This window comes from Anser anser (genome assembly GCF_964211835.1).
Source record: "Anser anser genome assembly, chromosome: 17".
Classification (NCBI taxonomy): Eukaryota; Metazoa; Chordata; class Aves; order Anseriformes; family Anatidae; genus Anser; species Anser anser.
Genome location: NC_139738.1, coordinates 7,875,744 through 7,902,552, shown reverse-complemented (window position 1 = coordinate 7,902,552; position 26,809 = coordinate 7,875,744). Strand labels below are relative to the sequence as shown.

Below are 26,809 nucleotides of genomic sequence, written 5' to 3'. Positions count from 1 at the left end.
GTGCGGCAGCAATAGCAGCCTGTAATGGCCCTGTACGTCTGTTATTTCAATATACCCTTTTTCATCCAGAAGAGAATCCAGTTTCATGAGCAGAGGTCCTTTAATCTACAGCTAGAATGGCATATGACGCTCTAATGTTTTCTAATGGTTTTCTTTCAGTTAGCATTGATAACTTTTGCTGGGTGTTGGCTGCCAATAAACAGATTTTTCAAATTCTTTTTCCAAACTTTAAAATTATGCATTCAGGATTCTTTTACCGTTTCTCTGGCGCAGTTTTCCCAGAGCTGACCGTGTTACGTCCAAGAAATCTTATCTGGCAGCTTGCTTCTGAAGCCCGTTGACAATGTGAAAAAATACCCCAAGGATCCGTGTCTTCTGGGTAGAGCTGATCAGCGTACAGCACTTCGCAGCTGGTGGCTTTTGCATGCGGATCCTCTCCCATGGCTTAGCTGGGATCTGGAAAGGGAGGGACGAGAAGAAGGGTTCCTGTTATTTCCGTTCCGAGATTACTGTACGTTAACTTTGGATTTCCTGACTAGACTTGGGAATCTGCTGCTGACATCAGCCGTGTGAATAACTCACGCCGGGGAAGGTTGGCCTGTGTTATTGTCCTTAATAGATCTTTCTAGGAGATAATCTGTACTTGGAGATTATTTTGACAGGGTATTGAATCATAGCTGATCTAGGCAGAGTTCCTGATTCCGGTTAATTCTGGCAGAAAAAAATAATCGCTCTGAATATTTTCTGTAAAAGAATTCTGGATCCTTCACCAGTTCTGGTTACGCATTTTTTGAGGGGAGCTATTAAAAAAAACCCAAACATTTCATTTTTACTTTTTTCCTCCTGAAATTTGGCACATGTTCCCCCTGAAAAAAATGAAAAGGCTTTCCAGCGATTTTAGGTGGCTTGGTTTTTTAACTTGCTCTGACAATGGCAGCTGGTTTTTGTTGTTTTTTGTTTTTTCCTTAAAACCTGAAGTTTGGCAGCGTGTTGCCTGCCGCGCGCGTCCCTGCTTCTTCCTGCGTTGTTTTCCACCAAGGCCGCGGTGTTTCCTGCTTGCCGTAACGAGGGTCGTCACCGGAGCTACCGCTGACTCACAGTTCTCGAATCAATCCCCAGAAATGACAATTGTCCCACATTTTCAAATTGCAAAAGGGTCTGGCAGGTTGTGGGATCCCTTGATTGAGCGCAGCCCTGCCATTGACGAAAAGCAGCAGGTATCCTGTTACATCGACTGGTTTGGAGTCGCTCTTTTATCTCCTTTTTGCTGGGGAACAAAGGGAGCGGCTCGCTTTGTATGCTTTGCTCGAGCGCTTTCATTTTTCATACATAAATAGAGCGTAACTTCATCGTCAGTTAGAACTGCAAAATGCAATTACCTGAAAATTAGATATTTCTGTGGAAACGAGACCTGGTTCTGTAGGATGCGTGCACCAGGGTCTGCAATGTCATCTCTGCAGCTACAAGAGGGAGGAGGAAAGGTTTGTGGGCTCGATGGGCTGCAGTGTGCCGGGGGCTGAAACCGGGGGAATTCGGGGCTCGTTTGTGTGATGTGAACCCAGCGCTGCATTCTTGCCCTTGGAGTCTCTGGGGCGCTACCCATAGGGATAAAACCGAAGCAGTGGATTATTAATCGACTTTATCTTGGTGATTAGAAAATAGATGTGTAGATAAACGTTGTGAGTAAGAACACAGGCGTCCTAAATACTTGTAAAACACTGTAGACAATTACGGAAGGCAGATTAATGTTTTAAAAGGGCTCGTAAACTACGCTGGTAGTAGGGTGCGTGTGTAAGGGAAGGGTTCCACGTCTGCCTCCTTGCTGCAGTAAGAGTCATCTCCTTTTAGCTCTGCTTTCCATCTGATTTTGCTGACAGTGAAATCAAAACCCTCTATTTTGCATCGCTGTGATGCCACGATAAAAGCCGGAGTGAGACTCATTTTTGAAGCTTTGTGCATATCTGAGCTCGACGAGAGAGCGTCTGAAATCCTTCTGCTTAAACTTCCAGTTCTTCATAAATTAGCATACGTCACAAGAAAACCCTGAAACCTCCTAAAAGGCAAATGAGGCTGTAAGCCTAAGATGTTTAAAAAAGCAAATTCCCAGCACAGACTCCCTCTCTGTGAAATGTGTGTGTTGTGACAGCTCAGGAGATTAGTTTTGCTGCGTGCTGGCATTCTGCTCCGCTGAGTTTACATGGATGTTGAAGAGCAGGTTTTCCCGTGTTGGGAAAAGGCTGGGTGCCAGAGCGCGAGAGATCGCCGCGCAGCTCCTGCGCTTGTGCCGGTAGCGAACACGCTCGGGGAAGACCCGAAGCCCTTTTCCTTGGGATGTTCCCGGCCTGCCCCGAGAGCTGCCGATGGCTTGAAATGGAAGCAGGTGTCAGAGCTGCTGTTTTAACACGTCTCTTACGTTCCCGCGGTAGAATTTCCTTAGCTGGTTTTTCGAGAGGTAGCCTTGCTAGAGGAATTTTTAATAAGTTATCTTCCTCGAGTTGGCAAAGGACAGCGGTTTTCAAAGTGGCTTACAGGGAAAGGAGAAGCCGCACTCTGATTTTAATATTCTGGGAACATCCCCTCGTGCAGCTTACATATTTCAGTTCTGTGTATTTTTAAAGCTGGTCTGGTTACAAGGGGTTCTGTTTTTCTCTTCGAGACCCTGTATAACTCACTGTCAGAGGCTTTATTTTCATTCTGCTGTGTGCTATAACTGTATGACACAGCAGCTGCAATTAACTCTTCCATCAATCTCCTATTCACACAGCAGAAAACCTCTGACTTCCTCTTGAATGATTATATCCATGTTTCTTCAATTGGAAAAGTGACGAGCCTTTCCTGAAAGAAAGGGGAATTGTTCTCGCTGCCATTTTCTCCTCCCTGAAAACTGAATAAAGCAAGCATGATTTTTTTTTCCTCTGGAATGTCTCAGAAAGTCTCGATCACTTCGGAACACGTATCCCTGAAGCTCCCTGCACGCGGTGGAAGTTAGTGGCACGGTCCCGGCTTCCCAAAATAAAATTGTTGTAGAATTCATCACCCTCCTCGGCTGTCGTCTCGGGGAGGCGCGGGGCTCGTTGCTCGGACGTCTGACGGTGCTACCCGCAGCCGGTCTTCTCCCCAAGTGGAGTGCTGTGCTTTTAACAGCTTGTTCCATATTTTAAACGTCGTCATAAAAAGGCTAAAAATAGCCCGTTCCCATTTTAAAGCTCCGCTCAAACAGAAATTCAATGCCGCCACTTAAAAGATACAATCTTAGCAAAGTCGAATATTTGAAATGTTTGGAGAAGTGCGTGGCCAATGGCAGTACCGGGCAGAAATGCATAAAGGGGCAGAGGCTCGATGAAGCCCTAAAATCTGTTTTAGCTGCCCCAGGGGAATGGTGCAGCACGTGGTGCTGCTCTCAGTTTGGAAATTATTTTCAGATTCTCTCCATACACATCCTCTGACTGTATTTGTGTTTTAAAGGAAGTTTCTCTACTGTTTGCCAATTTGTTCCACAGTGGCAGGGGGCGGTGGTGTCACCCCTGGAGAATACCGATGGCTGGGGAACGTGGGGCCAGTTTTGTCCTTTTTTTCCCAAAACGCTGTAGAGAAAAACTTGACTTTTCATGAGGACCTGGGGTGGTAAAGAAGTACCAGAGGCGTAAGGTGGGGGAGCAGAGGGAAGGGGATAAACGGGTGAAAGATGAACGGTGAACTGCAGCATGCCTTGCTGAGGAGCGAATTAGCTTGTTCACGGCCTCAAAAAGCCACAGAATGAAATCACAAAAATGATTCAAAACATGAAATGGTTTCCCTAAGAAGAGAAAGAGTTAATTGGGGTAAGGTAAAGAGGGAATGCAACAAGCCCGTGAAATAATGTAAGATGGAAAAAAGATGAACTTGTTTATCATTTCCGACACAATACAGAGACTTAAAAATTCAATCGAAAGCAGCAAATTTAAAAGCAAGCCTGTTATTTTTGTACGTGGCAGATCCTCCCCCCCAGCATCCAGGCTCGGAGTTGAAATTCCAGTGGAATTTTTAAGAAAGTTGCTCGTGTAATGGAGAATCTCCAGGGTTATGTCAGACAAAATTATTTTTAGCAGTGATACAAGCCCTCGTGCCTCAGGGAAGGAATCAGCCACTGAAGAAGATGACGTGTCCCCACTGGGCAAGCTTTAATAACATTATTCTCTGTATTTGAGACTCCTCCGCGAAGCATCTAACGATCGGCACCGTCAAGAGGCGGCGGGTTCGATTGACTCGCCACGCGATGTGATCCACAAACCCCGTTCTGTAATTACGGGTTGTCAGAGACGTTCCCGGGTCCCAGCTCCCCGCGCCCCGCCGCCGCGGCCGGCCGGCTTTGCTGCTTCCCGCGCATCTGCCCCGGCTCTTCTCCTCGCTGCGCTGCTCCGTCGCGGGCGGGCGAGGGGCTTTGCGGCGTGCCCTCCGCCTTTCCGCAGCCTTCCCACGCAGGCCCGGCTGTAATTCCAGCCCGCCTCGTGTCACGGAGCGTAACGGGAGCCGCTGACATCTTACCCGTATTCCATTTCCGTGACTGCTGGGAGAGCGCGGCGCGGCTGCGGCCGTTCCCCTGCTGCCATCTAAGCAGAAAACCCAGCGGCAGCTCGGGTGTTTTGCTTTTTAATTAAAATCCCTTTGTGTCTCCGTGCACTGACCTGCCGTTTCCCTTGTGCTTTCCGCAGCAGTGACTCCAGCAGCAGCTCGAGTGACGAGTCCCCAGCACGGTCTGTGCAGTCGACGGCGGTCCCCGCACCCGCGTCCCAGCTGCTTCCGTCTCTGGAGAAAGATGAACCCCGGAAAAGTTTTGGGATCAAGGTTCAAAATCTTCCAGTGCGCTCAACAGGTAAATTCACATGCGGCAGTGTCTGTACAAGGTGCCAGAAAAAGGGGAAAAAAAAGTAGGGGCAGGTTATTGACTGATTAAATAATCTTTTTTTCTGTGTTCTTGGTGTCAAATGTGTCTTTTTAAACTCTTCACTGTTGAACAGGAAAATCAGAATATAGTCTGATGAGCCGTCTTTTAGGAAACTTGGTTCAGGGTTATTGCTGCCATAGTAATGTAATACAGTTTGGTGAGGTACGAAAAGCATTGAGTTATGAATGATGCTACATTTAAGAGATTTCATTGTTACTCTGCTAGAGGTGGAAATGCCGGGGATTTATGCATGTTTCAGGGCTCTTCACTGAGTTTAAGTTCTGAGTGCCTTGGACAGAGGAGCATACCTGCTGGCTTTTACAGCTTTTGCCAGAAATTTAACTTCTTGCATCCATGAAAGCAAACATAGAGGCACTGGTTAGGGATAAAGCTACCCAGTGCGTTCCCCTTTGTTTCTCCCAGTGTCACCAAGCTTAAGCTACTGAGGCAGAAATTTTCCACATTTTTTTCTATTTGCTCTTGTATCACCATAGCTTTGTACTGATACAGTGAAAGAAAAATACTTTTTTTTTTTTTTCTGAACGGTTTCTTTAGGCATTCTGTTGAGAGACAAGCAGCATCCATGCTTTGAATGCTGGAACTGATGTTGGGTTAGAAGGTTGTGCTGTGTATTTTTTCATCTCTGTGGAGAAAAATGCAGTCTAGATTTGGCTACAGGTCTTAAAAACGTTCTGATATCCATTGCTAGGTGATGTGGAGAAGGGAGGATGGAAGGAAATTTATGCAAATGGAGATGTAACAAAGGCCGGACAGGAATGGGCAGAAAGATTAGCCTGCGAGGAAAGAGCCCGGGAGAAAGTTTAGGGCAGCTTTGATCAGGCTCCTGACGCGTAGATGTCCCAAGGCGATAGCACATAGGTTCATCCCCCAGAGCCCTGCCTCACTTAGAGCAGAAGATGGATGCTGCCCTGGGAAGGAGTGGCGAGCGACAAGAGAAGGTCTCCTGCGTCCCGAAGCCCTCGCGGAGGAGCGGGGAGGCGTGCGCTACGTGGGGCAGGGGTGGCAGGGCCGTGCCTTCGACGAGGCAGCTGCGTGCTGCCTCCGAGGACGGGCGTCTCTCGGCTTCTGCCTCGGTTCTCGTGCAGTAGTGGGAAAATTGCTTAATTAGTGACCATCTGTGAGAAACCCCACGCGGCCCCAGCACTACAGCTACTGGAGCTGGTGCTTCAAAACACTGCTGTGGATTTCCCAGGGGAAAACCTGAAGCATCTCGGATGTGTCACTTGGAACTGGTGGGAGGTTCTGACCGTCGCTTCTCGCCATGCCTCAGTTTCTTTTTTGCATCATGTGAGAACTTCAGGGTTTTCTGTTACGGTGTTGAGCACTGAACAGTGCATGGTAAATAATGTGGGAGACCGCTCACTGAGGAGTGTGGACGGTTGCCCTCCGCTCCCTGCACTGAACAAGGGAGAGATTCCATAGAAAAAAAAGAGCATGGGGTCATTTGGAAAACAGTCGCAGCATAATTCACGTATACACAGGCTCTGGCTGAATCAAAATAGCATGTCTTAACTTTGTGAGCAGCATACCTTGCAGCGTTAATATTCCTTCTGTAGATTTTTTTGCTGTAGTTCCTTGAAGTGACATGAGGTACATGCCCCACAGATACTAGGCAGATTGTGTGAACGTTGTCAGGTGTTGCAGAATCACATGAATCTGCCTAGTTAACTTTCTGAATTGACTGAACCGAATGCTGTATAACTTGGGTCTCCATTCCAGATGCCTCATCCTGCCTCTGAGAACTGCTCTACGCAGTATCTGTGTGTTTGGTGTATGCCTTTGGTGGTGGGCTTATTAAGGAAATAACACTGTTTACTTTTTCATTTTGAAGTGGATTTCTCCTAGATGTGATAACTGTATGCCTATCGGCTTCAGTGATGTAAAATCCTGCACGGGCGGTTTTCTGGATTTTAAAATCAAGGCAAAGAGAAGGATCAGCTTTTGACACAGGCAAAATTAACATTCAAAAATAAAAAGGCACTTCTGTGGACACTGAAAAACTAGAAGTCACATTTCATAAAGAATAGCAGATTTCTTCACGTCTTTTCTGGTGCTATTAAGTTGTTAAAAAAACACATGTTTTTATAGTACTAATGTTTGCTTGTTGGTTTAGATACAAGCCTTAAAGATGGACTTTTCCATGAATTCAAGAAGTATGGAAAGGTGACGTCGGTGCAGATTCATGGGGCCTCTGAGGAGCGGTATGGTCTGGTGTTCTTCCGACAGCAGGAAGACCAGGAAAAAGCGCTAAATGCCTCAAAAGGAAAACTCTTCTTTGGCATGCAGATTGAAGTAACAGCCTGGATAGGACCAGGTAAGGCCCCATGCCCTTCTTGCACTTCCACTGGATGCATGACTGCTCCGGGCATAGTCACTGCTGTTGCAAAGAGGCAGCATAGATGTAAGAAATGTTAAAATCGCCTTCCTGCAGAAACATAATTTCAAGAAACTGGGAAATACGCCAGAAAAAATTCCAGAGCAAGGAGAGTGGATGCTCTTAGGTTAAACGGGGAGAGAATTCCAGTCTTAAACCTCAGAGAAGGAAGCCTGCCACCCTGTTAAACCGTGGGATCTGCTGGCTGCCGGAAGAAACAATCAGATCTTCCGTATCTCTGTGGAGTGGAAACCAGTAGGTGATGTAAGCATAGCACTGAGTCCCCACAGCCTTCTTTTTTCTGCTTTTGATTAAAACAGCTAATGACGGCTGAATTTATGAGGCCTTAGGCAGTGTAGTGCGAATGACCAACCAGTGAAAGCTGTAGCATTGAGCACACGGTTTTCACTCTGTACTTCAATTGTTTGTTTAAAAATTGATTTGTGAAAATAACCTTTTTCCATTTGCTGTTCCCCAAGTACAGTGCAGCCTTATTTGAATTCTTGACAGACATTGATAAGTGTGAAAAGAATAACTTTCTAGAGAAGCAGATGCAGAAGGCAGCTACTTTTCATCTAAAGGTGCTCAGTGCTCATCCAGTGGCGTGATGTAGACCTTTCAAACTCCACATAAATAACACAGTTCAGAAGTATAGTACTACATTATTTTTGTCAGAGACATTGGTTAGTCTCATTCAGATCGTATCTGCTTGTCAGGAAGTAGACTTGAACAAACAAATCAACACGAAACAAACCCACATGAAAAACACCCCAGTGCATTAAAAATTTCTCACTCTCTTTTGCTTCTAGAAACAGAAAGCGAGAATGAATTTCGTCCTTTGGATGAAAGGATAGATGAGTTTCACCCAAAAGCAACAAGAACTCTCTTCATTGGCAACCTGGAGAAAACAACAACCTATCATGACCTTCGCAACATCTTTCAGCGCTTTGGTGGCATAGTGGTATGTGAATTCTTTTTCTTTATTTTTTTCTTTTTTTTCTTTTTACTGTGTAGGGTATTATTGCACATTCTTTCTGTACAGACGTGTAAAATGCTACGAGTGGTGGTAAATCATGATGTCGATGACAGATAATTCAGTCCTTTTATAAGAATCTGAGTCATTCGTCTTGCTAGAATGTACCTGAAAGCTTTTCTTTGCATTTTGAGTGAAATCTTAGTGCAAGTGTATTGAGGAAATAACTTAGCAATAGAAACAGTCTTGGGAGCGTTCGTAAGAGACAAATCTTTCTGCTAGCTCAGAGGGTTTGCAAAAAAGCATAGCTGGGTAGTTTGGATATAAATATGCCTAGCGTTACTTTCACATTTAATCAGTAGGGCTCTGCGAAGTCTGCGTTTCCTGTTGATTTCTGAAACAAAGGGTTTAGTTGCTGCATGTGGCAGTAGCCATCAGCTATGACAGTCTGTTCGCTGACAATAGGGCAGAAGAGGCACTGAGCAGATGGATCGGTGATGACACATGCGGGATTTGGGTTTTCAGCTGAGCAGGCTGATCTGCATGAGATAGAACAGCAATCTTTCCCCTCTCCTCTCCTCACGCCACTTTCTATCAAGTCATATCAATATTGCATTTAAGAGAGATTTTCCAGAAAAGTAAAGTAATTATCTTCAGTGAGTATAATTAATTGAACCTGAGCTTCTGCACTAATAGTTTATTCTGTATACTCACTGTACCCTTCTGGTGGCTGTGGCTGCCTTATTTGTTCTGCGCTTAAATATTGTTGTCACTGTTGAGGTATCTGTAAAAAGAGGGGAGGCATGCTTCCACGTATGATGTGGGCAAACAAAGAATTTAGATTTTGTTATGTCTGGCAGCAATTGTGCATCCTGCCTTTGCTGTAATCTTGACATCAGCACTGATTTATGAATTCACGGTGTCTGTGGCTTAAACCCTTTTCTAATGTTATACCAGCTGAGCTGTCCTGATAAAGATGCTTATCAGTAGTAGTTCACTGTCTCTTAAATTGGTTTTTCTGTGAAATAGTGCTGTATTGTCAACATTATTAATCGGCCAGAATTCAGCAGCAGTGCTGCCCTGCAGAATTTCCATGAAAACTTACAAGCTTAGGTGCAAAAGGGACTAGCTTTATAACCTTTCCAGTGGATAGTGAGCAAAGTAATGGTGTTTTATTTGCCTGTCAGAAGAAATTGCTTGCCTAGGGTGAGTGGTCAGGTATAATTTGCCACAGTTGCAATAGTGCTACTTCAGACACTTGGAAATGTAGTCCTCCATTAGTATTCCATTTAAATCATTAGGCCTGGGCTATCGAATTCTAACAGTTGTGTAAATCTCCCTGTTTACTTCTGTTCTCCCAGCTAAAGAGTTCTTGGGAGAGACCTTATCAAACCGCTGCCTTGTCCCTAAATTTATTAACCATGAAATTAGTCTGTCCTGAATGCTGGAATGTTTGCTCTTAAATTCGTGTGGTAGCATTGGCATGTAGCTCACAAAGGAAGCTTGTGCTATTTAAAAAAATAAAATGAAACACTTTACCTTCTATTTTCAGCTCAGAATGAATCATAACATCATGAGCTTGTTCAGAGGCTTTCGGTACATTTGCCAGTACTAGTTCTGAGCTTGAATGTTAACCAAATGTCAACTCCAGGCTTGCTGTTTTCAAAAAATCACTTAAAAGGAGCCTTTATTAGGCTTCCACAGCTTTCTTGTGACTGCACCTACTTTTGAATGGGCCCGTGGTGCCTTAGGATCCTTCAGTGATTTCACAGTGCTCAGAATTTTGGCTCTATTTTGCCTTTGCCACATGAGGGCCAGGTCAGTTCAAGAGATGCGTCCAGCATCACTTTCTGCTTCTAGGAACAGGATGCATCGAGTTTATTTGGAAAAAAGGCCCTGCTTGGCTCTTGGATCAGAAATGAGGATTGGAGCAGGTTGTTTTTTTTTCCTCTTGAGCCTTTACAAGCAAAAATTAATATGTGTTTCTTTGATTCTGTGTTGTCTCTTCTTGACATATTAGCAAACCAAAGCTACTGTTTGTTGATCAGGTCAGGCTTACTTCTGCGGGGTTGAATTCTGCATTATGAAAATTCTGCATTATGAAAAGCTGTCCCTGCATCAGTAAGGATTTGGTTTTACCACTGAATGAGATACAACAGAGCAGCAAAGTTTTTTAACAGTCTACTAATGTTTAAATCCTCTCTGTGAAAGAAACATTAATTAAACAGAGAGTGTTGTGCCATGTGAGTCTCAGAAAAAAAAATCATTTAGATTCAGTTTACGTTGTTGAATCTTCTTTTTCGCCTGTTGCTGACTGTCGATTGCTTTTTTTCCCCAGGATATTGACATTAAGAAAGTGAATGGTGTTCCTCAGTATGCATTCCTGCAGTACTGTGATATTGCAAGTGTGTGTAAAGCAATTAAGAAGATGGATGGGGAATATCTTGGAAATAACCGGCTCAAGGTAAAGAAACCCTCCCACGGACTGTATCCTTCTCCCTGCTACTTTTGTTTGTGGCATCAGAAGATATTTTGCATCAGCTTAGGCTATGGAAGTGAGATGTTTTTTTAATGCATAGGTCAGATTACAGTGTGACGTTTTCAACCACCACCAGATTTGGGATTAATCAGCACTGTTGCTGACTGTCTCAGCAAGGAGGCCCAGATTGAGCAGATTTGGAGACTGACATTCTCTGGCTTGCAGAGGTACTCGTACTCCTTGAAGGCAGTGCTGGGAAGCTGTACCACTACTGACGATGAACAGAGGCTGTCAGTCCCCAGAGCTGTCAACCTGTCACCTTCCAGAAGCATTCAAATTGTACAAGAAACAAATGTTGTCAAACATTGTATTTGTTTAAGCATGCAGAATTATTTTCATTAATTGCTATTTGATTTTTGTCTTGCTTGCACCTGCGCGAGACGCTAATTTTAGAAAACCCATACAGATGACTAGCTTTCTTCAAATAACTCTTAATTAGGCGTGCTCTGTTCAGTTAGTTTAACACTTGTGAATTGTACTGATGGAAGTTTTGCCCTTTTGTGTTCAGCTGGGTTTTGGAAAGAGCATGCCTACAAACTGCGTGTGGTTAGATGGGCTTTCTACAAACGTTACGGATCAGTATTTAACTCGACATTTCTGCCGATACGGGCCTGTGGTAAAGGTAGGTGGGAGGCTTTGGTGTCTGGTTTGAAGTTGTTACTGTCTTCCTTTCTTCACATCCTGTCCTTTCAACCCCAACTGTCCAGGGCTTTATGGCTCAGATAGAGAAATTTTCTCTGGGGTGTAATTTGGCCTACAGGGATCTCTAGCTTTGCATCCTGTCGATCTGATACGTAGAGCAGTCTCTGCTGGTGTTTGGAGTGAGCCGAGATAACGAGTAGTGGAACCCACTTGTTGCTCTTGTGCAGTACAGTCTCTCCCCAACAAAATTTATCTAGAATGCTAACCACTGTAGGAACAGCAACCTAATTACCTAGTTATACTCATGCATGCTAATTATATAATTAGACACGACTATATTTTTTCATTAAACCAAAAAACGACTTCTTAAAAGCAGTTATGGTACTCACACTAACACAGGCATGTGAAAGAAAAGAGAAAGTCAACGACCGTGCAACATGCCCGCATTACACAGCGGGGGCACGTTCCCTGCATGCGGCCAAGCCCCGCCGCAAGCAGGCGTCAGAGATTTGTGCGCATGCTTCGACTTAAGCATGTGAGTTGTCCCGTGCGTTTCTGTTGGACAGTGATGTGCTTAAAGTGGGGCGATGTGTGCAAATCTTCGCAGGATCAGGGTCTTGCCTCCTTAAGAATTTGTGTGGGTTTGTGTTGCAGCTTTGACATTCTTTATTGTAGCTGTTGTTGCTTGAATAATAAGTCTGTGTTGCTAAAGGAAGCTAATATTTGGAAATTGGGCGTTTAGCAACTGAGTGGTACTGCAGACTGTGGTAACAAAAACTGTTTCCATTTTGTGATTAAATGTTCCCTTTACCTTTTTTCCCCCCTAAAACGTATTGGAAAATTTTTCAAAAAATAAAAGTAAACAAAGCAAAACTACAAAACTCAGTCACCAGAGAAAAAAATAAAAGTAAAATACAGAAAAACAAAATAAAGGCATAATATACCTCAAGCCACAATATCCACAATTCAAAGCAGTCCCGTGTCCTTTATTGTCTCTTCATAACAATATGCCTCATCAGAAAAGAATGGAAATTTACCTTGCTAAAAATTATTTTCTTACTGGTATCCTCATGACTTAGGATTTTGTTGGGACTGACATTAAGTCCTGTGGATGAGGCTCTTATTTGGTTTTTGTTTTGTTTTTTTGTTTTTTACAGGTGGTGTTTGACCGCTTAAAAGGCATGGCCCTGGTTCTCTACAATGAGATTGAATATGCACAAGCAGCTGTAAAAGAGACCAAGGGGAGGAAAATCGGTGGGAATAAAATTAAGGTGTGCAGAATGACCTCCAAAAAAAAAAGAAACAAATTGTATTTAGGCATTACCCCTTAAACGCTGGCATTTGCAGACTGCCAGTCAAAAGGAATATTTAGTGGGACAAGTATGTCCCAGATATCTAAGGCTTAAACGATTTTTATACTCGGCTTATCAAGATGTTAGGGTATCTTGAACTGTTACCTACAAAGCCTCTTCCAGTATTCTGCCGTTTGTTTTGCTGAACTTGTCTCTCTAAGCTCCTGAGTGTTGGTGTCCGTGTTACTGCCTCGTTCACCCGAATCCAAGGCAAGCTCTGTCCATTTTTATGTTAAAGAGTGAAACCCGAGGGCTCAAGCTGACCACAGCCATGAGGCGACAGCTTGCTGCCTGTCAGCTGCTGGTGCCCGTGGTGGCCTCGTCCTCGTGGTGGCCTTGTCCTCACGGTGGCTTCATCCTCGAGGCGGCATGGGCACGGCTGCCCAAACATGCGGCCTGCTCTAGTGGTGGCAGCTCCTGGCTCGTCACACAGGGGAAAACGTGCACTGCTCTAAAAAATGGATGGAAAGTAGTGTTTCCTGGAGCAACACTAAGCATTGACAGATTCCGCTTGGATTTGGGTGAATGTGGTAAAACCTGTTACAAGTGTCCCATCGGTTCCGCTAAGTGGGGACGTGAGGTGTCAGCCAGCCCTCTGAATCATCTTCTTCTCCTCCTTTCTTCTCTCCTGAAGAGTGGGTAATGATTTCAAGCGTAATCTCTCATCTGGTGCATTAACCTAGCAACTTCACACCCCTTGGGGTTAGGAGTTGGATATACTATAGTTTCTAAGTGTGGTGGTTGAACATAAGTAGCCTTCATACGGGATAAAATATGTGGCCATTTAAAAAATTCATATCCTGTGTTTGTGGGTCTTGCTACTTAGCAACTTTGGAATAAGCAACACCCTTAATGTGTGTATGTCTGTTCTCCATTGCTATGGCTTGATGAATGTCTAGGCTGATTAAAAAAAACCCAAACACAAAACCAAAACAACAAAAAGCCCCTAGAACGTTAAAAAAAATTGCATTATGTGAAATACACTACCTTAAATCCATTCTAATCCTTTATTTTTGGCACCAGCTATGCCATTAGCTTCTTAATGTTGTCACACTTGGCTAGAAAACAGCCAATCTTCGAGCAGCTAGAATAGGGAGCTGCAATTCAGGATGCTTGGTTCCTTTCCCATCCCTGCTGTTGCCTTGGTATATAACCCCAGGCAAATAATGTACAGCCTGAAATGGATTAATAATACTGACCTGCCTATAGCACCATGCTGAGATATAAGGGACTTTGGAACTTTAAATGGAGTTGCAGCATTAAAAGCATCAATGTCATGATAATAGTGTGTATTTTTCCTGCTGGCTTACTGAACAGAAGCTTTTCATGTGCTTCTGGTCTTGCAGCTAAAACAACATACCCCAGCAAGGAGGTAATTATATAGAGATCCACACGGCTACACTGAGTTAAGAGGGAAAGATCTTTTTTTCCTGGGGATGCATAGGGCCAGCTCTGAGAAGTGTTTGGCCTTTTTTCGTTAAATAGTATCATTAAATCAGTTTCGTTAAAGAGTATCATCCCCATTTTCAGTTCTGCTCCCATGTTCAGATTTTGCAGCAGATGGTGAAATGATGTTAAAATGGGTTGCTTCTGTCACTGAACGTGATTTACCTTTTATTTTTCAGGTGGATTTTGCAAATCGAGAAAGTCAGTTGGCATTTTATCATTCCATGGAGAAAACGGGTCAAGATATCAGAGACTTCTATGAAATGCTGGCAGAAAGAAGGCATGTGTCTAATACTTTTATTGCAGTCTCTTACTTTTCCAGCATTGCACAATTAAACTTTTTTTTCAGGCTATAATCATTAAACAAACATTTGGTTTTGTTCCTATCAGCTTCACCCTTCTTTTTAAAATTTTATTTAAAATATTCTATTTGTGTGTTTTACCTTCTCAACTTTTTTTTTTTTGTTTTTAACTTGGTTGGCCAGGCTTGAGCTGCACGTGATAAAGGCAGGCAGGAAATCACACATCTGAAGTGCAGTTGGTAACTAAAATTTGTATTTAGGTGGAGGTTTCAGCCATCTGCATGATGTACATTTAGTATTTAGGTTACGGTGATGGGTCATCAGGACACAGCTGTGAGTCATTCATCATTTGCTAAGAATGCAAAGAATAGTTTATCTGTAATGCCTTAACCCATACCCTCAGGAGTAATGTATATGTTAACAGGTTATGTATATAGTCTGATAAGCTACTGCTGCTCATCTCTTAAGCAGAGTAAAATTTAGTCTTCCACCTACTCCCTTCAAGAGGTCAGTTTGTTAACTTGATAAACAATAAAATACAATTGAGGGTGCTTTTTTTTTTTTGACATGAAAAATGTATTCTGTGTTGATGTCCTTCTGCAGCATCTGTCATGTTGGTGTCTGGCCATTTTGTGTAGGCTGCAAAGGCTTGTGTTCCCCCTGAATGGTCACTTACGCCTGCAGACCCTGGCTGAAAGCAGCCAGCACAGAAGCACTCTGCATTTTGTTCTTTTTTTCCCTCCAGTGACTGAATAGAACATCAGTGTTTTTATTACTAGTGACGGTGGTGAAGGCTGAAAAGCAAAACATTTTCTTTTTGTGGGGCTGCGTTTTTATTACCTTCAGAGGCTGGCTTAATTGTTAGGGTTCTGTTTCACCTACGAATAAGCCCAGTGTGACACTGATTGTACCTGTGTGCTAGATAAATTTAATGTTTTTTTATAGCAAAATAGATTGAACTAACATACATGCAAAATTGCCAGATTTAAAAGTGAAGAGGGTTTAGAAATTGGCAATCAGGATTTGCATAATGGAAATAAATGTGTGCATTCCCCAGTCTTTGCCAGATGTTGTGATGTGCCAGCAAGCAGTCAGCAGTAATTTCCTCTGAACAACACCAAATTGAGAAAAGAGTAGTGCATTTTCAGATGTCTTTTAATGCACAGAAGTCAGCTGGGCTTGTCTTTGCTGTGAAATAATTCTGAGTTGTACACTTTCTGGAACAACTTGATACTTGGGTACATGCTAGTCTTGTTTTTCCTTTTCTGTCATTATGTTCACATAGTCATTACTAGGCACTTAGGAGTAATGAATCACGGAGTGATTGAGCGAGCTCTGCAGTGTGTCTCGTCATTCTGCATCTTCCAGTCTTCCAAGCTCCTTCTGGCAGTTCATGGTCCATAGCAATGATGCTAAGAACTGCACTAACCAGGTTCTCTTAAGTTGTGGTTGTACCCAGTCTAAATAGGACCCAAAGAAAAATAATTGTTGCTTTAACATCAGAGAATGCATTGATGATTACATTATAGAATAATATCCCCAGGTTAATACAGCACTAATCTCAGATCTTCCCAAAACCAGAGTACTGTGCGTGCCTTCAGAAAATCTGGAAGTGTTCTTTTCCACAGCCACTACAAAACCCAGATCATGTAGTGTTTCACCCTGAATAGACCGATGTGAACTTGAGGATATCCAGTTCTCCACAGTCCGTGGGCTGTGAGAATATAAATGGGATTTCTTGAGTGGGAGGCTGGAGGCTGGAATGTCTTTGGAATATCTTTGTGTGAGGTTGAGTTTTGTAATATCACAACTGTTCAAAGCTGCCTGGGGTTTCTTGCTGTTACTCAACAGCCCTGAAGGAGCGATGACTCCAGGGGCAGAGTGCAGGTGGAGCGATGCGAGGTGCAGAAGGGCCATTTATCGTATGAGCCTCTTAATAGTTCATAAATTATTCAGATGTGGAGGAGACTGCTTGGACGTGTGGATTAGCCAGTCTCTCCTTTGTTTCTGTCATCAAATTGTTACTAAATACAAATGGTGCATTTTGAATCTGTTTTTGTATTTGTTGATTAAAATGAAAAGTTAACAAACATGGCAACTCCCTTTTTCATATCCATCTACCCACAGCTGCCTTTCACAACATCCTACTTTGCTTGCAGAATGTTTTTTTTTTTGTCTTTGGTGGGTGTTAAGCCCAGTATTTCTTTGTGTAATATTGTTTTGTTGTACATTTCTTACAATGTGGAAGCTACCAGCTTTCAGCATAAAACATAAACTATGAAGCTAAATTAGCCTATGTGAAATAGAGCATGTAAAATGCTCTGTAATGGTGGAGAATGGGAATACCAGCTCTGTGCCTCCCGTGTATACTACCCCTTATGCCAAAGAGTCATGTTCAGTGTTAGAAATGGTTTATTTTTGCAGTTTGGGGGTATCGAGATAATAATGCTAGTTGCTTGATAAATTTTGCTAAGTGCTTCCTAAGAATTCACCTGCTCTCACGAACAGGCTGATTTTTTTGTTGACTTGGTCTGTAAATAGGCAATGTCAGCATATCACATGCAGTAAAGGAGTTAATTTTGGAATTAAAAGATCACTTAAAGAGTTTAGGATTTTTAAAGAAATCTTATTACCACTTCACTGCTTAGCCACGAAGAAGTTCCAACTCTGAATTTTGAGTTGACTCGTGTTTTCAGAGGTAGGTAGAAACTGTCTCTGCTTCTTGAGATAGGGTGTTCTCCACCATGACAGGCTGTGTGTTTGCACAGGTGCTGTGCAGGTTTTACCTTAATTTAATGCAGCATTTGAATTTGGCAAAAATGAAGCAGTAAGGCTGATGAAAAGATACTTGGCAAAGCTGTCATTAAATGACCAATTAAGGGCATACAGTGTTTGAAGCTAACAAAGCATTTAATCCACTGTGCGCTGATTCATTGTTGTTAAATCTCTCTGCAGCTGTGTACAGCTGCCTTGATACACATATAAAGAAATTATTGTAAAATTATCCCCCTGCATGGCATAGAAGGCAGTACTGCAGTACATCGGTTGGGAGGGAAAACTAATCACCCTGTTGTTTTTATTTTTGGCAGAGATGAAAGAAGAGGATCTTACGAATATGCCCCTGATCGTACTTACTACGAGACTGTTAGGACTCCTGGGACATATCCTGAAGATCCTCGACGAGAATATCCAGCTCGAGGCAGAGAATTTTACGCAGAATGGGATCCCTACCAAGGAGACTACTACGACCCACGATACTACGATGACCCACGCGAGTACAGGGATTACAGGGGCGATCCATATGAGCAGGATATAAGGGAGTACAGTTACAGGCAACGGGAGAGGGAGAGGGAGAGGGAACGGTTTGAATCCGATCGCGACAGAGATCACGAGAGGAGACCAATTGAACGTAGCCAGAGTCCAACGCACTCCAGGCGTCCGCAGAGTCCTGGAGCATCTCCCTCACAATCAGAAAGGCTGCAGAGCGATTCAGAGAGGAGGATCTACAGCAGATCATCAGATCGCAGTGGAAGCTGCAGCTCTCTGTCTCCTCCACGATACGACAAGCTTGACAAAGCCCGTGTAGAACGCTACGCAAAAAACGAAAAAACAGAGAAGGAGCGAGCTTTCGACCAGGAGAGAGTTGACAAAGACAAACGCTTGGTGAGAAAGGAAAAGCCAGAAAAACTAGAAAAGGAGAAAACTGATAAGCAAAAACGAAAAGCAAAACTCCATTCTCCCAGCTCTCAGTCTTCTGAAACAGATCAAGAGAATGAGAGAGAGCCCAGCCCTGAAAAATTAAAGGGTAATAGTAAACAAAGTAAAGAGAGAGGTGACAAAGAAGGGACAGCTAAAAACCGCCTAGAACTAATGCCCTGTGTCGTGTTGACCCGAGTAAAAGAAAAGGAAGGGAAAGTTATTGATCAGCCTGCTTTGGAGAAACTGAGAGCAAAGCTTGACAACGACACTATGAAGTCCCCACTTCTTGAGCAAAAAACACAGACATCTCAAGCTGAGCAAACAAAGTCTGATCAGTCTAAACTGGAACCTGTCAGAACCAAGGTACAAAAAGAGAAAGCCCTTGCCAGTCATGTAGAAGTGGTTGATAAGGAGGGAAAACTGAAACCCAAAAAGCACTTGAAGACAGAGCAACCTTCTGAGGGGGCAAATGCAGTGGATTTAGATAAGCTGGAGGCTCGTAAAAGGCGTTTTGCGGATGCAAATCTGAAGCCTGACAGGCAAAAACTGGAAGCGAAAAGAAGCAGCCAAGATGAGGAGGATACACGCATGGCTTTGAAAAAGCAACTTGATACAACAGCTTCATCTAGAGAAGCGACAGTGTTAAGGGAAGGAGAATTAGAGAGAAAACCCCCAAGGAAGGAGATGCTTAAAAGGGAATCTAAAAAAATGAAACTGGAAAGACTTATTCCTGTTACTAGTCCCAAAGAAATTCAGGAGACTCTTAATGTTGGTGGGATTGGCATGCGTCCCACTCTAGATCTGCAGGCGAGGCTGATTGAGGCAGCTGATGAGCCAGTAGAAGTTCAAGAACTCCCTTCTAAAAAATTGAATCCAGTAAAACCCCAGCATAAACAAGCACAGCTACTAGATGAACAAGGAACTGAGAGAGAGGACGCAAGGAAGAATTACGCTGGTCTTCCTGAAGATGCACCTGACCATAAGCTTGGCCAAGAGAAACCTCAGTCAACTGATACAGAGGAGAAAATTGGCATTGACATTGACCACACGCAAAGTTACAGGAAACAAATGGAGCAAAGTCGCAGGTTAAAACAGCAGCTGGAAATGGAGATAGCAAAATCTGAGAAGTTCGGCAGTCCAAAGAAAGATGTAGATGAGTATGAAAGACGGAGCTTGGTCCATGAGGTGGGAAAACCTCCGCAAGATGTCACCGATGACTCTCCACCAAGTAAAAGGAAAAAGACTGACCAATTTGACTTTGAGATTAGCACTAAAAGAGAAAGAAACTACAGAAGTTCTCGTCAGGTGAGTGAAGACTCTGAGAGGACATCTTGTTCACCTAGCATCAGACAATTCCCTTTCCACGAAGATGACGACACACTAGATTCTCCGAGGCTAATGCCATTAAAGGAAACCAAAGAGTCACCTAAAATAGAAGAAAAGGGTCTTTCATACTCCAATATGACTGTGAGGGAGGATTCTCTGAAATTTAATCCTTATGATTCCAGCAGGAGGGAGCAGATGGCAGAAATGGCTAAAATAAAACTGTCTGTCCTGAGTTCTGAAGATGACTCAAGCAGATGGGAAACACAAGTGAAACAGGAGCCTGGTAGAGTTGATATCAGCTTTCCAAGCAGCATTGTCAAAAGAGACAGCATACGCAAGCGGTCTGTACGAGACCTGGAACCAGGGGAGGTCCCTTCAGACTCAGACGATGACAGTGAAAACAAGCCCCATTCTCCGAAAGCCTCATCTTTGTTAGAGAGTTCTAGATTATCTTTTTTATTAAGGGACAGAGAAGAGAAGTTCCGTGAAAGAGAGGAAAGACTGTCAAGTTCTCTAGAAAGAAACAAATTTTACTCTTTCGCATTGGACAAGACAATCACACCGGACACAAAGGCCTTGCTTGAAAGAGCTAAATCACTCTCTTCCTCCAGAGAAGAAAACTGGTCCTTTCTAGACTGGGATTCAAGATTTGCTAGTTTTAGAAATAATAAAGACAAAGAGAAAGTCGACTCTGCACCGAGACCTATTCCATCTTGGTATATGAAAAAGAAAAAAATCAGGACTGATTCAGAAGGTGGAAAACTGGATGATAAGAAAGAAGACCATAAAGAAGAAGAACAAGAGAGACAGGAACTGTTTGCTTCTCGTTTTTTGCATAGTTCAATCTTTGAACAGGACTCTAAGCGCCTGCAGCATTTAGAGAGAAAAGACGATGATCTTGACTTCATTTCTGGTAGATTGTATGGGAGACAATCTTCCTCTGATGGGACTAACAGTGCAGCTGATTTGGTGCAAGAACCAGTTGTTCTTTTCCACAGTAGATTTATTGAACTAACGCGAATGCAGCAAAAAGAAAAGGAGAAAGACCAGAAACCCAAAGAAGTGGAAAAACAGGAAGATAAAGAGAATCGGCCCAAAACACCAGAAACGGTTCCTGATAGTAAAGAACCAGAACATAAAACTTCCTCAGTGGTTGGTCCTTCCCCAGTCGCTGCCTTACCGCAGGATCCAGCACCAGTTGCTTCTGAGAAGGTAGCGAATGAAAAAATAGTAGTGGAAACAGCTTCTGTAAAAGAAGAAAAACCATCTGAGCCTGCTTCTACAGCAGAAGAACAAAAACCTTTTCCTGAGCTTGCTGCTCCTGTCAAAATTGAACCACCTGAGCAAACTGAACCTCCGCCAGTCATCGAAGCTAGTAAAGAAGTTGTTCCTACAACTCTGGCACCGGAGGAAGATGCTGTAGCAACAGAGCATCCTTCATACTTGGATACCAAGCCTCCTACTCCTGGAGCTTCGTTTTCTCCAGGAGACATCAGTGTAGATCCAGAACCTGAAGTTGCCCAGTCGGTTCCACCTCCACCTAAGCTAGTTCAGAAGTCTGATGAGGCTGCTGAACCTAAGGAAGAAAATCCTCTGCCTTCCTCCAATGCTGATGCTAGCGTGAGTCAAAAGGTGGAGGCAGCTGTTGAGGTGCTGCCTCCAGTTTCTGACAATGATATGGAAGTTGAACCTCCAGTTGTTGTAAAAGATAAAAAGTCTTACAAGAGTAAACGCTCCAAGACTCCTGTGCAGGCAGCCACAGCTAGCGTCACAGAAAAGCCCGTCACGAGGAAGAGCGAAAGAATTGACCGTGAAAAACTCAAAAGGTCAAGCTCTCCTCGTGGGGAAACGCAGAAGCTTTCTGAATTGAAAGTGGAAGCAGAGAAAGTTTCAAGGAATGCTGCTAAATCCCCTAGTTCTGCTGCAGAGCCAGAAAACGTGGAGCCAAGCTTGCCCATAGGCCGAACGAGGCGCAGAAACGTACGGTCAGTCTATGCCACCACAGGAGACAATGAAGGCCCATCTCCTGTGAAGGACTCTGTGGAGGTCACTAGATCCACCAGGAAGAGAGGGGAAAAGGAACCGCAGGAAACAGTGACAACCGTTCCTACAACCCCAAGAAGAGGAAGACCTCCAAAAACCCGCCGTAAGCCGGAGGAGGAGATCTCTCCAATAAAGACAGAACCGGTGCAACAAGAGGTGGAGGAGACTGAAACTAAAGAAGCTGTGGAAGCTCCAAAGCCTGTGGAGGGCTGGAGGTCTCCTAGATCCCAGAAACTGACACACAGTCACTCATCGGCTGCGACTAGCCAGCAGGGGAAGAAAGGGAAGAACGAACCGAAAGCCGATATCTCGGCTGAATCTGAAGATGCTGCTGAAAGGAGCGGTCAGGAATCGAGTGTTAGTGACAACAGCAATAAAGCAAAAGCAACTGAGAAAGAACTGACAGCAAGTGAACAGAAACGTGATAGGAAAGAACTGGATGCAGAGAAAAACCAGCTAGAAATCCCCACAGTTGAGATTATTGAGAAGAAGCCAGTGCCAGAAAAGGTTACGAAATCCAAAAGGGGAAGGTATAAAAATACCAAAACTGTTGTAGATAAAGCATCCGTGTGTCTCAAAAATGTAGAAATACGCCTCAACGTTGATGAAGTCAAGGGCGCCTTGCGGCCAGCTGAGGAAGAGGCAGAGCCCGTGGCGGTGTCACCGGCAAAAATCAAAAGCCCCCCAAAGGAGGATATCTTGCCACCCCATTTTGCTAAGAATGAGGTAGAAGATTCATTCCAAGAAACAGAAAAAGAGGTGATGCGGGAGCCAAAGCAATCTCCTGAAGCTGCCCAATTAGCAAAACAGATTGAGCTCGAGCAGGCTGTGGAGAATATTGCAAAACTCACCGAAACTCCTCCGTCAATTACTGCCTACAAAGAGCCGACGGCAGACGTGTCTGAAGTTCGTCAGGAGGAGGAAGGAGATAAACCCGCCCATCAGGCTAGTGAAACAGAGCTGGCAGCAGCTATCGGCTCCATCATCAATGATATTTCTGGGGAGACGGAAAGCTTTCCTGCACCCCCCACCTATCCCGCCGAATCAGAAGCGGAAATCCCGGCTGAGCCACTGGTATTACCGTCACCTCGGGAGGAAATGGAGCCTGAGACCGATCAGGCAGTGAACAACATCCTAGAAACAGAAGCTGCTGTTGAGCCCCCGGTGCAGCCGGTTCCCGGCTCTGCCCCGCTGGTGGTGGAGACGGAGAGCAAGGACACAGAAGTCAGCTTCAGCGAATCGTCAAACTCTGCGCAGGAGGCCGAGACCCTACAGGAGGCTGAAGTCGCTCGGAAGGAAAAGGGCCGTCAGAAAACCACGCGGCAGAGACGCAAAAGGAGCACGGGCAGAAAGGGCGATGCCACTGAAGTCAACGCTTATGAGCCAGAGAGGGTGCAGAGCAAGTCTCCCCCCGCCAACGAAGTAAAGGCAAAACCTGAAGAAGCTTTGAAGGAGGAAAAGCAACCTAAAGCTGCTGCTCAGGTAGCTGTGGAGCCAAACACTTCCGACGCCAGCAAGGCTGCAGCCGTGGATGTTGCCATCACTGTGCCCGAGGCTGTCGCTGAGAGCAGCGCCTCTCCCAAAGCTCCCGCGCCGGCTCCTCTGGAGCTGGCTGCCCCGCCAGTCCCTGTCGACGAGGGGAGTCAGAGTGCGTTCAAGATACGGTCGCCCATCGAGAACGCGCCCATCACACCGCCGAGCGCCCCGAATGCAGCCGTACCCGCCATTCCTTCAGCAGCCGTGGCCAAGCTGCCCACCCCAGTGCCCACTGCTATTGTCCCCCTCCACTCCAGCGCTGCCAAGGTGCCGGAGTGGATTGTAAGGCACGAGGAGCCCCGTGCCCGTTCCACACCACCGCCCGCTCTTCCCCCTGACACAAAGGCCTCGGATATTGATACAAATTCGAGCACTTTGAGGAAGATCCTCATGGAGCCCAAATATGTCTCGGCAACGAGCATAACCTCCACGCATGTGACAACGACGCACGCTGAGCCGGTGAGCGCGCCCCGCTTGGAGGAGGCACCTCTCCACCCTGCCGTAGAGGCCATAAAACCAGTTTCAGAGGAGAAGCCAGCAGTTCCTGTCACTAACGCTTTGGACCCACCGGTGGCCGAAGCACCAGTGTTCAGTGAAAAGGAAAAGATAAGTACTGTGATCGCTCCCAAAGCCACTTCTGTTATAAGCAGAATGCCCCACAGCGTTGACCTAGAGGAGGCTCCGAGGATCACCTTGGTGAAGCAAGCTCCCCAGACCCAGACCTGTCTTGTTAATGCCCCCTCACCAAAATTTAAACAGAGGTCAAGCACAAATGACAACAGTAGGTTTCATCCGGGATCGATGTCTATCATTGAGGATCGGCCTGTAGAGACTGGGTCCAGCCCAGGACTGCGGGTAAACACGTCAGAAGGTGTTGTGCTTCTGAGCTACTCGGGACAGAAGACGGAAGGCCCTCAGCGAATTAGTGCAAAGATCAGTCAGATTCCCCCAGCCAGTGCTGTCGACATAGAGTTTCAGCAGTCTGTATCCAAGTCGCAGATTAAACAGGAGCCTATTACTCCATCTCAGCCGACGCCGAAAGGCTCTCAGACCTCCACGGGTTATGGGACTGTTTCCACCCATTCATCTTTGGTACTAGGAACGCAGCCTTACAATACGTCACCCGTGATCTCCTCTGTCAAACAAGAGCGCGCTACCTTGGAGAAGTCCGACTCAGCCCACCTTTCTGTCCAGCCTCCGGCCTCTCAGCCTGGCAAGGTCCTCACGCAGACTGTAAACACTCCACCTGTGCTGGTTCACAACCAGATGGTCGTGAACAAAAAACTGCCTGATCCGGCTGCTCTGAAAGTGGAGACCAAGACCCTGCAGCCCTCCAACCTGAGTCCCGGAGTCAGTCCTCACCACCCTTCCCTCTCTGGGAAGATGCATTCGGAAGCGAACCACGTCAGCTCGGGACCCAGCACCCCAACCGAGCGGGCTATTTCGCACTTGGGGGTCACCAAACAGGAGCCGCACTCGCCACGTACGAGCGGGCACTCACCGTCACCGTTCCCACGGGCTTGTCATCCTGGCAGCACGTCGTCTCCGGCTTTGTCAAGCAGCACACCGGTCATGCTGGCGCCGGGAATCCCTGTGCCTCAGTACATATCCAGCATGCACCCGGAGCAGTCCGTCATCATGCCCCCACACAGCGTCACGCAGACTGTATCCCTGGGCCACCTGTCCCAAGGAGAGGTGAGAATGAACACCCCTCCTCTCTCCGGTATTCCTTACGGCATACGCCCAGAAGCGCTCCACTCCCCCAGAGCTGCTCTGCAACCTCAGATAGAAATTAAACCTCAGCGATCCAGCACGCCCCAGCCAGCGCCGATAAGAGACATCGTCATGCCCCCTCTATCTTCTCAGCATCCCCCCGAGGAGGAGATGCACTACCACCACACCACGGTGTGCAGGGGGCCAGCCCCCGTCCAGCCCGACGTGCTGGTGATGCAGCCGGATTACCGCATGCACCCCACGAGCATCAGGCTGGACCAGTACAACGTCCCCCGGGATGTGAGGATGATCATGCACCCCCACATGGCCGCGGTGGGCGAGCACCACTCGGAAACCAGACAATCCCGAACACCCGAAGGGGCTGTGAAAACGCCCCCTGTCAGCAAGACCCCGCAGCCTGGGAAAGAGACGCCCAAGTCCTCCGAAAGCAAGATGGCCCACTCTCCTCACAGCGAGCCCCGGCTCCTCAGCGTCCCTTCCAGCAGCCAGCTCCCTGGGCTGCCGCTGACGCAACCGGTGGTGGTACCTCACGGCGTACAGATCATGCACCCCGCGGGCAGCTCCTTTCACGACTACCGGTCTGTGTACGGCGACATGAGGAATTACCACACGGCAGCGCAGCTCGGGCATCCGCAGTTCCCGGGCGCGTCGCCCATCGGGCTGCCTTCCCGGAGCATGACCCCGTCTCAGGTGAGAAATGCGGCTGTTCCTTCTCCTCCTGCTGAAATCACAAACGTTGTGAGCTCATGGCAGCCCCAGTGCGTTTCTGCATGATCACAGGAGCTGAACTGAGCTCTCTGTGTGGGTACAGTCTCCCAGCCCAATTTAAGTTTGTCCCCAAAAGCACGAGAGGACTCATTTTTGTTTTGGAAATAGGGGTTGAAGTAAAGAAACGTGTTTTGTTAACCATTCTAGGACTCAAAAAAACAGAAAGCGTGATGCCTGCCTGGGGGTTTCTAGAGGAAGAGGTCCTGGGGGGAGAACTGTCAGCATCAAGGTGGCGCATGGGTCCGACAAGCTTCCTGGGATGGATGGCATGGTCGGGGCTGCAGAGCAGGGCCGGGGGGATGTGATTCCAGCTCTCAGGTGTGAGCGAGGGCTGCTGGCCTGGGGAGGGGAGGCTGGCCCAGGCACTGCTGCAGCAGGGCAGGTGCGTGCAGTGGTGTGGAGGTGTGCTCACACGGTGTCCTGGCAGCCTTATCGGTGAACCAACAAGCTCTGATACACCCACGGCCTGAAACGTTTCCTTTGTCCCCCGCCGCCTGCTTCCCAGGGTCTCCCGGAGGGCGAGCACTCGCACCCCAGCCAGCCCGGACGCAGCAAGACTCCGCAGATCTCCCAGGACCCCAAGGGCCCGCCGGCAGCGGGGCCCGAACAGAGTCACCACCCCACTGTAAATAGGCATGCAGCGCAGATAGACCCTCACGTCCACCTGCAGAGGGCACAAGCGGACACAGGCCAGACCTCCTACCCTTCGCCTGTTGCCATTTCGATGAAACAGGAGCTTCCGTCACCACACCAACCTCAGGCAGTTCCCAAGCAATCGCTGTTCATCCCGACGACGTCGGGCCCCGGGGCCCCACCAGGGCTGTCCCTCAACCGCCCTGAGCCCCAGTCCGCCCTGAAACAGGATCCGTCTCCTCACCCTGTTTCGCAGAGACCTGTGGATATGGTTCAGCTTCTGACGGTAAGCATTGCTCCATCGTCGTCTTCTGGCCAAGGAGCTGCGCGCTCTTTGCTCAGCGTCGGGAGAGAAATAATCAGTGAGGTTCTGCCAAGCTCCCCTCGTGTGTGGCATCAAAATTTAACATCTCTTGCATCAGATGCTTCAGATGTGGCGAATGCGCTCATCTGTCTGCTTCCTGGGTTGTTCCTGTCCCCGGTGAATTCTTAGCTGT

The 26,809-nt window shown here is 46.1% G+C and overlaps 1 protein-coding gene across 2 annotated transcripts in view; it reads left to right on the top strand.

The window, feature by feature from the left end:
* SPEN (spen family transcriptional repressor) overlaps window positions 1-26,809 on the top strand; it is a 66,151-nt gene that overhangs the window by 35,434 nt on the left and 3,908 nt on the right. The window contains exons 4-12 of one of the 2 annotated variants that reach the window (XM_083802890.1): window positions 4,692-4,852; window positions 7,059-7,259; window positions 8,129-8,280; window positions 10,631-10,756; window positions 11,340-11,453; window positions 12,631-12,744; window positions 14,451-14,551; window positions 17,663-25,601; window positions 26,185-26,598. In XM_083802890.1, the coding sequence (XP_083659016.1) occupies window positions 4,692-4,852; window positions 7,059-7,259; window positions 8,129-8,280; window positions 10,631-10,756; window positions 11,340-11,453; window positions 12,631-12,744; window positions 14,451-14,551; window positions 17,663-25,601; window positions 26,185-26,598 (9,322 nt within the window). The remainder of the gene's footprint in view (window positions 1-4,691; window positions 4,853-7,058; window positions 7,260-8,128; window positions 8,281-10,630; window positions 10,757-11,339; window positions 11,454-12,630; window positions 12,745-14,450; window positions 14,552-17,662; window positions 25,602-26,184; window positions 26,599-26,809) is intronic. The other variant, XM_083802889.1, reaches the window with a different exon arrangement.